The sequence below is a fragment of the Quercus robur genome, chromosome 2 (genome assembly GCF_932294415.1).
Source record: "Quercus robur chromosome 2, dhQueRobu3.1, whole genome shotgun sequence".
Classification (NCBI taxonomy): Eukaryota; Viridiplantae; Streptophyta; class Magnoliopsida; order Fagales; family Fagaceae; genus Quercus; species Quercus robur.
The window spans coordinates 29,355,668-29,369,454 of NC_065535.1; the positions used below are offsets into that span (position 1 = coordinate 29,355,668).

The 13,787-nt window shown below is 37.1% G+C and overlaps 1 protein-coding gene and 1 non-coding gene across 2 annotated transcripts; both read right to left on the reverse strand.

Moving 5' to 3' along the window:
* Positions 1 to 2,707: 2,707 nt before the first annotated feature.
* Positions 2,708 to 3,426, reverse strand: LOC126697274 (uncharacterized). Its single transcript, XM_050394195.1, has 2 exons — positions 3,041 to 3,426; positions 2,708 to 2,972 (listed from the first exon to the last, which is right to left on the reverse strand). Exons 1-2 carry the CDS (start codon positions 3,424 to 3,426, stop codon positions 2,708 to 2,710), a joined length of 651 nt encoding a protein of 216 aa, XP_050250152.1.
* A 3,054-nt stretch (positions 3,427 to 6,480) lies between these two features.
* On the reverse strand, positions 6,481 to 6,551 carry TRNAG-CCC (transfer RNA glycine (anticodon CCC)). The gene has a single exon. It is a non-coding gene; the product is annotated as a tRNA-Gly (tRNA).
* Between the last annotated feature and the right edge of the window lie 7,236 nt (positions 6,552 to 13,787).

Sequence of the window (13,787 nt, forward strand, 5' to 3'; positions counted from 1 at the left end):
GCTTGACATTTAAATTTCAGTGCAGTGGTTTTGTTGAACTTGTAATATGCCTTTTGTCCATTTTAAACATGGAGATGCGAGTTAAAGGTTGGGTTAATCATTGTATGTGACTGCTAATTAGGGGCGGAGCCAAGGGAGTGCGAGAGGGGGCAATTGCCCCACTTGGCCCGCACAAAAAACACCTTTACTTATACTTACTGCAACCTCCTTCCTACTTTATTTTTGGGTAAAAAAAGCAGTGCCTATCCAATTAGATAATTGAACATTAATCAAAACTATATCCCTTTAACTGCTGAGAAATTTCACCTAAACAAAAGCTTTTTTCACTCACACTTCATTAAAAATTTAGCTAATTTAAATGCCAATCTGTTTCTTTGTCTTGAAACGGAGCATAGCTTCTAATTTCTAAATAAACCAAGAGTGTTTTCATGCCCTTAGTCCTCCACTAGCAAGCCTTGAACAAAAGTTTCATGTGTATCATAAGCTATATCACTAGAAGATGAAGTATATTATTCAATTACCAACGACTTTGACGAAGCTTGGACTATGGAAATTTAATAAACCAGGCATGGTGGAGTTATAAATGCCCAGGGATGATTTCTAATGGGTTTATTTTTGGTTTGAGTGCTATAGAGTGTAGCTAATATAAAATTATTGGCTTGACACGGAAGCATAGTGTTGTAATATCATGCATGTAACCCAGGACCGGCTCAACCATAGAAGCAACTGATGCAATGGCCTAAGGCCCCCAAATAAAAGAAGGCCCCTCAATACAAATTAATTACGGCTCCTTCACCTAGGAAAAAAAATTTAAGGTGCCACTAATAGAAATAAATTGATATGAAGAACGAAAATTAGGGCCCTTGAAGAGAGAAAATAAGACCCCTTTGTAACTTATGGTTTATCCAAAAAAGAAAAAAATTTAAAGCCCCCTTTCCCAAAACATAGAAATTGAAGAGATAATGTTCCTATTTAAAATCTGAATTAATGGCTTTATAAATAACTTCGTTGATAAAAACTAACATTTATTACTTGAATCTAAGGAAAAAATAGACAGAAAAAATGTATTCTCTCCATCTTAAATCTCAAGAAATCAAAAACAGTATCGATTAGTTTTTTTTTTTTCCTGCTCACCTTGCTTCTCTCTAGTCTCCATCTTGATTCTATTTTTATAGCATTCTTCGTTGTTTGCTAGCTACTCTTCTTTGATCTTCATTCAGGTTTGCTTCTATTTGCTCTTCCTTTCTTTTTATTCTTCTTGCTACTGAGTTTTTTTTTTTTTTTTTTCTTGTTGCTGAGTTTCACTGACTTGGGATTCTCTCTCTCTCTCTTTTTTGTTAAGGAATTGGAACTAAACACTCTTTAGTCATAGTCACCACTACAAGTCTTTTTATTAGACTTCTAAAAATTTTAATATTTTTCTCCAAAGTCCAAAGTGTACACGTTTATGGCTAGGAAGCATTCCACTTTTTTCTATGCTATGAGTTATCATGTCAATCTGCAGGAGTTATCAGAACCCATGTGAATTGCAAACTATAGTTACACGTTTCTTACAATTAAGCAATTTTTGAAAATTAATTTTTATATTTTTTTGTTTGTTTTAATTCAAGCTTTAATACTGAGTTGGCCCGTCACCTGTTTTTATTTTAGTGCTTCTATTTGTTCGACCTACATCTAGACTCTGACTATCTAGTAATTATTATTATTATTTTTTGCTTTTTTTCCCATCCATTTAGAAAGTCATTAATTTGTTATATGTGCGAGTGTTATCTTAATTTAATAAAATTATAAGTTTAGGATAATATATTTTATATTAAAATTAATTTGTTAAGTTATGTGATAAATAATTTTTTATTTGAACAGGTTTAGAGGGTAAGGTGATCATATTATTTTCTAAGGTTGCAATTGTGTTTTGATAAACCAGGTTTTAATATTTTATACTTTAATTTTTGTTTTATTCTAGATAATTTATAATTTTTCTATTATAAATCATGTTTTATTTTAATTATAAATGTTTACTAAAAAATTAAGTGATAGTAAAAGGAAATGTTAATGAAACTTGAATGTAAAAATTTAATTAATAATTTTGCATCTTAAAGAGAATGATATATAGATTCTAAATAAATAAAAAAATCAAAATTTAAATAAATATTATTTAATTAATATTTAAATAATTGAAAAAAGCCTCGCCTAAATTTTTCGCCTAAGGCCTCCAAATTTGTTGAGCCGGCCCTGATGTAACCAAGTTGCTAGGAATTTGAAGCTAACTATATAACAAATATTATATTATAAATTCACACATTATATTTTGAGGCTTTTTTTTATAGAATTAAAATTTTATTGTTAATAAAATAATTTGAGCATTTTATAAGTCTTCATTAATCAAAATTACATAAAATTGCCATCATTTCATTCATAATTCGATTTTTGACTTTGAAAATTGATACTTATGTGAGCAAAAGTCTTTCATTTTCCCTCTTTCTTGTGTGTGTTTGTTTCGTCAAAAAAAAGTGAGTAAAAACTAAATAGATAAATACAACAAAATGAATATACTTTCTTTTCGTGATTTTTTTTTTTTAAAAAACATTATTTTATTAAAATATTATTTAATATTATTCTTTCTTGAATTGGACGAATTGGGGAAAGCTAGGAGCTGCTCACACTGTGCTTTGGAGATTGGACATTCTTGAGATGAAATCTGGAAATTCTATGCAGAATTGGAAACTGGTGCAACAATGGAAACTTGATTAGCACTGGAACAGGATTTTCCTTTTGCCCTATACCCAGGTGGATAGCCATGTATTTTATAGCACTTGTCCACAATATGACCAAGCATGTTTCTCTCCTTTCGATTGCCTCCTTTGACAAAGGACTCCTTTGTTTCCAGAATTTCTAGAATTGCTATAATTTCCAGAATTGCTATAATTTCCAGAATTGAACTTGGAGTTTGCATACATAGTAGTAGCTTCATTCTGAGATGATGCAGATTCACACGTCCAATATGTTTTTGTGCTTCTTCTTGAAGAACAAGTGAATAAACCTTCCCATAGATGGTAAAGGATTGGACATTAGGATCTGACTTCGAATTGTAGAAAAACTCTCATTTAGACTCATCAAGAACCTCATGACATATGAATTATCGTGACAATCATTTAGGGCTTTCATAGCTCCACTAGAACACTCTGGAAGTGAATCATAATTGAGCAATTGATCCCAGAGGCACTTGCACTTTGTGAAGTAATCTGCTGCAGTTAACTGATTCTGACATATGTGAGAGATTTCCTTCTGAAGATTGTAAATCTTGGGAGCATTGCCTTGTGAATATCGGTTCTTCAATTCAATCCAGACTTCTCTTGCAGTTTCACAGTACATAACACTACAAGAGATATCTATGTGCATGGAATTCATCATCCAAGAGAGAACCATGGCGTTGCAGCTTAGCCAATCTTAATACAAAGGAGAAATTGGATCTGGCATTGGAAATTATCCATTCGCAAATCCAATCTTCTTCTTTGCAGTGAGTGCCAGGACCATAGCTCGAGACCAAGGATGATAGTTCTTGGTGCCAAGAAGTGGTTGAGTGGCCAAAACGGTACCTGGACTTTCACTGGAACTCAGAAAAAAAAAAATGGATTTGGACGCCATTGATGAGCTTGATCACCAGAGCTTGATCCTGATTGAGTTTGAGAAGCATTCAGAGTATTAGTAGTTTCAGCGGACGCCATTGATGAGCTTTAAGCTCTGATACCATGTAAAACCTTAAAAGACTCTAAATAAACCTCACAATTTTATTGAATGAAAAGAGAGATTACAAGTTGTGAGAATAGATTACAAAGGCTAACTATTTATATACAAACTAATCCAAGAGGATGAACCAACAATATCTAAAACTAACTCTGAAACTGATTTCCAGATTAGACGGAAAAGTGGTTACACTAAACTGCCAATAATAGCATTACACGTGCTCAATTAGTAACAAGCTACTGAGCCCATCTCACTTAAGTGCTTTCAATAAAGCCTTCAGCAAATTTAGAGCAAAACGGAGCCGTAGCAATGAAATTCATTAATTCACCACTTATGTCAAGCGCTGTCGTTTCCAAACTTGTATCTGATATGTGATCAAACAATGGTGCTTTGCTCTGTTTCTGTTCTTTATCTTCAACACTATCCAATGAATTTAGCATGAAAATCAAACTAACCAATTGTTATGCATGAGGATCCTGTGGCCTAATTTTCTACAAAATGAGATGAAAGCATGTGAATTGAATTGATCAAAGTTTGCACTTTCTATTCTTTGATTGTGTGTTGACCAGCATATCAAATGTGAATGGTGTGTGAGATCATATATGGATGATGTTTTTGCTGACTGTTTTGCTTGTTACAAAGGACCTTCATTGCTCTAATAAGCCAACAAGATTGACGCCTCTCACCGTGCAAAGTAAGTGGGAGATTGTTCGCAGAAGAGAACCAATATCTCTGCGCCCCCAATCTAATACACACCTTTAACATCGCACCCCTGGTGTGGCAAGCCCACAATGCCACAACACCCCGCAGATTTGTGGGCCAAAAAGGAGCTCTAGAGCCTAGTCCGTCCAAAACCAATATTATATCTCTAACCACCAAATACCAATCATATATAGCTTAAGAATAGTGGCAGAAAAACTTAATTGATTTTGCTTTTAGTCAATGATTAGTTTTTGCAATTATACTGACTGAGGTTATTTAGATTTCATGTATACAGCTCTGGGTTCGAAATGATAAACCTACTCTGAATCAACTTAAACTAGACTGAATACATATAACTTAACTACAAACTCCAGGTATTAGGCTAATCAGCAAGGTAAGCAGCAAATAATCAAATGTCAGCAAATAATCAGAGAGTGAGAGAGTGAGGGACAGTGGAATGGTGAGAGACTCAGATTTTATTAGTTTTACAAAACCCTAACTTTTTTTTTTTTTTTTTTTTTCTCTTGTTTTTGTATGTGTTTTTTGTTTTGGAGGAGAGAGACATAAAATGGGGGTAAACGGAGGTGGGTTATAGTAGCAAATGTAGAAAACTTTAAGTGGGTAAAGTAACAATTTTCAAACCACCAATAGACAATGTAAATTTGGGTCAAACCACAGGTGTTTACTACAATTACCCCATTTTAAAATAAGATCATTCACTCTAATAGTTTGGTTTTAGTTGGTACTGATTGGCAGTTGATCTAGTTTTCTTTTTACTTTTTTTTTTGGGTAGATTAACATGACACCTGACCTGGATAGTTCCCTCTCAGGATTTCTCCAGAGCCATGGTTTTTGTTTTTACCAATCAGGGGATAGAAAGAGGGTGGGGGTCCAATTGTTTATGTAGGAAATAATTGTTAACATAATTTTAATTTAGCATTGATGATTTAATAATTGCAGCAGTAGCTAAATGCTGTATCCGGTCAAGAAGAAAATGGAGACGGGTGAAGGAAATGCCTGATGTCAAGAAATTCAAGTTAATGTAAGTGAAATCACATGTACATCCAGGCAAGAGTTGTAAATCATATGAAGAAAGTGTTTTCCTACATTCTTTTTCTTAGCCAAAAGGGAACTCCTGTTTTGGCTACTGACAGCGATAAATAGAAGCGAAGTGTGGTATCTATGTGTCTGGATCTCTTTTCTACTGTGTTTAATAAAGTTTCTTTGAAGATTTCAGCTACCAAAAGTGACAAGCTGAAGTTCAAAGTTCATCAGTTGCTCTCATACAAATAGAAATGAGCTAGGAGCTCAATTGTAAAAATATTGAACTAGTATTGTATAAAACAGGATCTCTATGCTTGTAAATTGGGTAACAAATTGGGCAATAGTTTTTGTAATTGCAATGTTCTCTTGATTACATAGAACTTTCGCATGCTGTTTACACTTACTAATTTAAGAGAATGGCATCCGTTCATTTTGGATTCAGTTTCTTCCTGAATGTATAGAATATATATTGGAGCTACCTGCAGGCATTTTGCATCACCTGGTGCAAAATTTTGAAATTGCATGTGCATATTGTCCTGGTCCCAAACTGGCAATAAACAAGAAAGGGTTAATTATAGCTTAGGATAAATCAATGCAATTTAGTAGGACTCAATGAAAGAACATTAATTCAAATCCTGGATTTTCGAATTTAGAGAGATGTTGAGAGAGATCAAGAATTCTCACTATTTCTTATATTCATGGACCCAATTCAATTCAATGGGATCTTTCACTTACATTTTTTTTCCATCAAGAACGTTTTATAAAACTATTGGACTCCCGATTTTGAAGAAGTGTCGTGTTGTTCTATGTGTTCTGATCGGTATAGCCTATTTTTATTGGTTTATTCTGCCCAAAAAGTGTGTTTTGTGAGGTTTATTAAAGTAGTTGTACATTTTCTCTTAAGCAGGCACTGCTGAAGTGAAGGGGCTATGTGCCTATGTCTGTACAAAATCATTAAATCAGGACTGCAAAGCAAAATGAAAAGAAACATGCGCATCCAGGGAATCGAACCCTGGTCAGTACCGTGGGAGGGTACTATGATACCACTACACCAGATGCGCTAGATGGTGACAATGACCCTCTATTATAAATATAATATTTTGTGGTTTATTGGTGAGTGGTGAATATACTGTAACTAAGTTTTGTTATTATAGTTTCTCAAAAAAAAAATACAAGTTTTGTTACTCTAAATTTTTTTTTAAAAAAAAACACAAAGAAAAGGAAAAATAAATTTCGTTTTGAAATTTGACGTGAACACTAGGATCCTCATTATCATTTTCCTTTCTTTCTAAATAGGAAATACATCATTAAGTGGAAGAAAAAAAAGAACATCTCTCAACCAAATCTCTTTGATACAAGGAGGGTGAGAAGAATTGTTGCATCAAAAAGAAAGATTTTGATGGGCAGAAAACTTGGCTAGAGTATGAAAAATCGAGTTTGCTTCTATTTTTACTTTTTAGTTTTTACCCAAACAAAAGAACAACTAGTAAAATAGTGTAACAAATATTGCATCATCACAAAGAGAGTTTATACTATGTATACTGTATACCATATTCTATGACACATCATCTAGATCCACATTTGAAGCATCAACGCAAATATATGAGTCCCCTTCCATTATAATTCTTTGCAATTGTTCCGTCCTAGCCAATTTTAGGACCCAAAAAAGGCTACAGCCTCATGAACTACTGGTTCCCTAATAAATGGGGCTTCCTTAGTCCAAATTTTTATGATATCTCCTTTATCATCACGGACATGACTTGTGTCCAATACATTAGTGCATTGGATATGTTGAGATACAGACACATGTCCACATCTTAACGTGTCTAATACAACTAATACATTAGACACAAGCTCTTCTTTATCATCACAAACCACTAAAGCTAAGAAGGCTTTATCTTTCAACAAGGCAGCATATCTATCAAGTGCCAAGACATGAATGATGTTCAATCTCTCCTGCTCCCTCCCAAAAATACAAATTAACAATGAGATATGTCCAGTCAATGCTCATAAGGAACACCTAAATATCACTAATAGATTTGCATTATTCGTACATGTAGACATCATATGGAATTCACGTGTCTCATATTATAAAGGCTAAGTCGTATATTATTCATTAAAAAAGAAGGTAGAATAATCGTTATAGTGTATTCCTCAATAATTGTGCATCACATGACACACAAAAGTGTAAATACAGTCAAGGAACCAAGGGATCAAGGACCCTAAATAGCATTTTCCCAAATCAGTATTTGTCACTTGCTATCACTAACTATAGGTCGGCACAGCTCAACAAAGAACATATTAATTTAATTTAATTATAAAAAAAAATGGCACAAAAATTATAGCATTGTAAATTCAAAATTTAAAAGAGAAGATTCTTATGATGTATTGGGTAAATTATGGTTTTGTTTAGGGTTTAATTTCGTCCATGAAATATCAATTGTTTTAATTTAATCCCAAATGCATTTAAAAAATAAATAAATAATCCAACATTACTTTACCCTTCCTCCACTTCTTCTTCTTTTTTTTGGCCCTCCACTTCTTTTTACCACTTGACAGATTTCCTCGAAATTATACAAATCAAGTAAGACAGGATTCGTATGACTTTTCACTTTTGCAATGAATTTTGGTGGCAAGCGTGAGCAATGGTAATATTAAAATTTTCAAAACTTTTTATAAAATAAATTGGTACAAATTCGAAATTATCTTACTAATCAAGTAACAGACAACTTGTATCTTCTTTACAATAAATTTTGGTGAAAGTGAGAGCAAGGATAGTATTAAATTATTTTCAAAAGCTTTACAGAATAAATTGATACAATCAAGTAGAATAGATATCAAACTAAACTCAAAGAACAAGAACCAAAATATTAATTTGTTCTAATGAATTATTAAGTCTAGCATATACGTGGGGTTTGTCAAAAGTGTAATATTAGTGACATTTTTTATAACTGATGATAGGTTGTAAGGGAATAATATTAAATTACTAATATCATTTTCATATAAAAATGAAGAAAAATTTTTATTAAGTGTGGGGCCAGAGAACTTGTGACCTTGGTCCACTTTGCGTTAGGGCCCAAGGCCCGAGCTGAGGAGGGACATTGCCGAGGACATATAGCGAAAGTCCAAATGGCCTAGAGATATAGCCGAGGATGATTCTGTCCTCGGCATCCCAAAGCGCTCCTGAAAGAAAGGGCAAGTACGGTATAGGAACAGTTTAAGGAAAAGCTGAACACCTCCACATGGATGGAGAAAGGACCCCTAAACAGTATGGCGACAAAAGACAAAGGAAAAGCTGCCATTACTGCAATTAAATACTCTGCGCCTGACAGAGCAATACTTTTCAGCTTTTACAACCACCCCCAACCACTTTGGGTATGGGCTGATAGGACAAGTATCAGCCCCAGAAAGCTGAACCTACACGTGGACGTTGGAGGGAGGGTAAAGGCTAGTATAAAAAGAGAAGTAAGCAATCCAGAAAAGTAGCTGGGAAAAAAGGTCAAGAACTAGAGCCTCTCAGGCCGTGCCGAGGAGAAAGACTTCTTGGACAAACATGGTTCACCTCTGTATGAACACCATGACCAACTACTATCCGGTGACCAAGGCCTAGCCTTTTAGCCCACGCTCTACAAATTTTATTGTTTGGGCCTTTAACGTACGAACCCAATACCAGTTTGGGATTGATACAAATTGAGTCCTTACAATTGGCGCCGTCTGTGGAGAAGGCTTGCGCATTGGCACATGCGGTGGATCGAGCTCCTGTTAGACAAGGGTCTGTGAAAGCCCCTCCATCACTTCCAGCAGCTCGCTGTTGTTGCCCTAATATAAAGTTTCACTAGAGGCTACACTTCGAAGCGCCAGTAGCGCGGACAGTTCTAGGGGATTCCAACGTCAGGTCAACGCCCCACACCTTTGCCGAGGGGCTAATCCTTGAAACTTAAAGAAAATCTAAGTTTTGGACAGAACCAAGGTATTGCATGGTCCTCGGACTCAAACCTATGGGGAAACCAACTACTCAAAGAAAATCTAAGTTTTGGATAAAACCAAGGTATTGCATGGTCCTCGGACTCAAACTTATAGGGAAATCAACTACTCAAAGAAAATCTAAATTTTGGACAGAACCAAGGTATTGCATGATCCTCGGACTCAAACCTATGGGGAAACCAACTACTTAAAGAAAATTATAAGTTTTGGACAGAACCAAGGTATTGCATGGTCCTCGGACTCAAACCTATGGGGAAACCAACTACTTAAAAAAATTATAAGTTTTGGACAGAACCAAGGTATTGCATGGTCCTCGGGCTCAAACCTATGGGGAAACCAACTACTTAAAAAAAATCTAAGTTTTGGACAGAACCAAGGTATTGCATAGTCCTCGGACTCAAACCTATGGGACCAACTACTCAAAGAAAATCTAAGTTTTGGATAGAACCAAGGTATTGCATGGTCCTCGAACTCAAACCTATGGGAAAACCAACTACTCAAAGAAAATCTAAGTTTTGGACAGAACCAAGGTATTACATGGTCCTCGGACTCAAAACCTATGGGGAAACCAACTACTCAAAGAAAATCTAAGTTTTGGACAGAACCAAGGTATTGCATGGTCCTCGGACTCAAACCTATAGGAAAACCAACTATTGAAAGAAAATCTAAGTTTTGGACAGAACCAAGGTATTACATGGTCCTCGGATTCAGACCTATGGGGAAATTAGTCATTAGAAAATGGATTAAGTCCAAGACAGAATGGAAATCCCGCCCTATCCTTGGATCCCCAGCTCTAAGGAAATTAATGCAAATGAGTGTTTAGGCCCGATACAGTCATACCTCGGTCCTCAGACCGGATGCCAATAATGGTTAAGACTACGAATGTTGTCAAGAACGTGGCAAAGCACCCTAGTACTTGACAACCCTCTCAGATAGTTCATTTTGGGTTACCCATTCTCGGATGATCACCTCTTACGCAATACAGAGCATTCAGTTGTTATCTCGGTTAGTCTTATATGTATAACCTTTTTCAGGTCGGCATTATTGTGCATGTTAGTCTCAATAAGTTCAAAATAATAGCTTTTTGTTAACAAGGGTTTCGGCCCTAAGTATCGTTCAAAAAAAAAATAATAACAAAAAAAAAAAAGCACATCCATTCACAATATAACTATTGCAAAAAAGAAAGAATATATAGAATAAAACAAAGTCATCTTTTATTAAGACAAAAAAATAGTACAACGTACAATGAGGGGCTTAAGCAAGCCTATACCAGAAACTAACTACAAAAGCAAAAAAAAAAAAGGCAAAAAGGAAAAAGATACAAGGAAATGATAAATCCTTCAAAACTCTGCTCTAGTAGTGACTAAGCATGTTAGGATGGCCCCATTGATGGTAGGGGAGAAGAAGCAGAAGCATTAAGATGCCCCCAGTGATGGAAGAGAAGAAGAAGCGGAGGCAAAAGGGGGCACTAGAGAAGGAAGAAAAGAGGAAGAAGGGATGCCTAGTCCCCGTACCAGCTCTGACTCCCATTAGGCAAGTGCCATGTTAGCAGTGCTCGAGAGAGAGCGGATGGTACCGACAATGAGAAACCCCAGTGCTGTCGCACCAAAAATCTGATGCGACCAACACCTGCTTCGGATTTTGGCTGAAGGAAGAAGAGGCTTCTTTCCCGCCTTATCAAGGGGGAGAAATGTCTTGAGTCCCTGTCTCCCTTGCCCTGACCGGGCCATCTTGAGTCTCGGGAAATCCCAATGCTTCTGGAGAGGGTGTGGTCTCTTTGCCCTCATCCCAGACTTGACCATATCACTGCCTAGGGCTCGGTTACACTAGTAACAAGGGCTATGGGCACAACTGCAAAGTTAGGGATTTGGAAGGTTTAAAGGGTCTGCGAATAAAGAAAATGACCTCCCACTGCACTTCTTATATGGGGGGCAAGCCTGGTGGCATTTACTCTGTACAAATCTCTAAGAAAAGCTACAAACGAGATAAGTCCCACCCAACTCCCAACGCCATCTTCAAACCGTTGGATTTGCGTCGCCTCATAAAGGAAACTTATTAAAGATACGCCTCGTGCACCGAAACGGCAAGAACACAGCGTGAGTAAAGCTAAGGGAATGTCTCATAACTAGGAGAATGTCCCAAGCAAGTGAAGAGGCACCGGCATTGATGAAGGATGAGGCTTGGCAAGCCGTGACATAGGCCCGACGTCACCAAAACCCTCCTCTCCATCCGAGGGGCCGGACAGCAGGATTTTGAGGGGCTATTGTGGGGCCAGAGAACTTGTGACCCCGACCCACTTTACGTTAGGGCCCAAGGCTCGAGCCGAGGAGGGACATTGCCGAAGACATACAGCGAAAGTCCAAATGGCCTAGAGATATAGCCGAGGATGATTCTGTCCTCGGCATCCCAAAGCGCTCCTGAAAGAAAGGGCAAGTACGGTATAGGAACAGTTTAAGGAAAAGCTGAACACCTCCACATGGATGGAGAAAGGACCCCTAAACAGTATGACGACAAAAGACAAAGGAAAGGTTGCCATTACTGCAATTAAATACTCTGCGCCTGACAGAGCAATGCTTTTCAGCTTTTACAACCACCCCTAACCACTTTGGGTATGGGCTGATAGGACAATTATCAGCTCCAGAAAGCTGAACCTACACGTGGACGTTGGAGGGAGGGTAAAGGCTAGTATAAAAAGAGAAGTAAGCAATCCAGAAAAGTGGCTGGGAAAGAAGGCCAAGAACTAGAGCCTCCCAGGCCGTGCCGAGGAGAAAGACTTCTTGGACAAACATGGTTCACCTCTGTATGAACACCATGACCAACTACTATCCGGTGACCAAGGCCTAGCCTTTTAGCCCACACTCTACAAATTTTATTGTTTAGGCCTTTAACGTACGAACCCAATACCAGTTTGGGATTGATACAAATTGAGTCCTTACAATTGGCGCCGTCTGTGGAGAAGGCTTGTGCATTGGCACATGCGGTGGATCGAGCTCCTATCAGACAAGGGTCTGCGAAAGCCCCTCCATCACTTCCAGCAGCTCGTTGTTGTTGCCCTAATATAAAGTTTCACTAGGGGCTACGCTTCGAAGCGCCAGTAGCGCGGACAGTTCTAGGGGCTTCCAACGTCAAGTCAACGCCCCACACCTTTGCCGAAGGGCTAATCCTTGAAACTTAAAGAAAATCTAAGTTTTGGACAGAACCAAGGTATTGCATGGTCCTCGGACTCAAACTTACAGGGAAATCAACTACTCAAAGAAAATCAAAATTTTGGACAGAACCAAGGTATTGCATAATCCTCGGACTCAAACCTATGGGGAAACCAACTACTTAAAGAAAATTATAAGTTTTGGACAGAACCAAGGTATTGCATGGTCCTCGGACTCAAACCTATGGGGAAACCAACTACTTAAAAAAATTATAAATTTTGGACAGAACCAAGGTATTGCATGGTCCTCGGGCTCAAACCTATGGAGAAACCAACTACTTAAAGAAAATCTAAGTTTTGGACAGAACCAAGGTATTGCATAGTCCTCGGACTCAAACCTATAGGACCAACTACTCAAAGAAAATCTAAGTTTTGGACAGAACCAAGGTATTACATGGTCCTCGGATTCAAACCTATGGGGAAACCAACTACTCAAAGAAAATCTAAGTTTTGGACAGAACCAAGGTATTGCATGGTCCTCGGACTCAAACCTATAGGAAAACCAACTACTGAAAGAAAATCTAAGTTTTGAATAGAACCAAGGTATTACATGGTCCTCAGATTCAGACCTATGGGGAAATTAGTCATTAGAAAATGGATTAAGTCCAAGGCAGAATGGAAATCCCGCCCTGTCCTTGGATCCCCAACTCTAAGGAAACTAATGCAAACGAGTGTTTAGGCCCGATACAGTCATACCTCGGTCCTCGGACCGGATGCCAATAATGGTTAAGACTACGAATGTTGTCAGGAACGTGGCAAAGCACCCTAGTACTTGACAACCCTCTCAGATAGTTCATTTCGGGTTACCCATTCTCGGATGATCACCTCATACGCAATACAGAGCATTCAGTTGTTATCTCGGTTAGTCTTATATGTATAACCTTTTTCAGGTCGGCATTATTGTGCATGTTAGTCTCAATAAGTTCAAAATAATAGTTTTTTGTTAATAAGGGTTTCGGCCCTAAGTATCGTTCAAAAAAAAATAATAATAACAAAAAAAAAAAAAGCACATCCATTCACAATATAACTATTGCAAAAAAGAAAGAATATATAGAATAAAACAAAGTCATCTTTTATTAATATAAAGAAATAGTACAACGTACAATGA

What these genes read in the sequence shown, in the direction of transcription:
- LOC126697274 (XM_050394195.1), bottom strand. Translation starts at nt 3,426, where the DNA reads ATGGTTCTCTCTTGGATGATGAATTCCATGCACATAGATATCTCTTGT. An exon ending in CCTTTACCATCTATGGGAAG is followed by an intron (nt 2,973 to 3,040) that starts GTTTATTCACTT and finishes GCATCATCTCAG; the next exon opens with AATGAAGCTACTACTATGTA.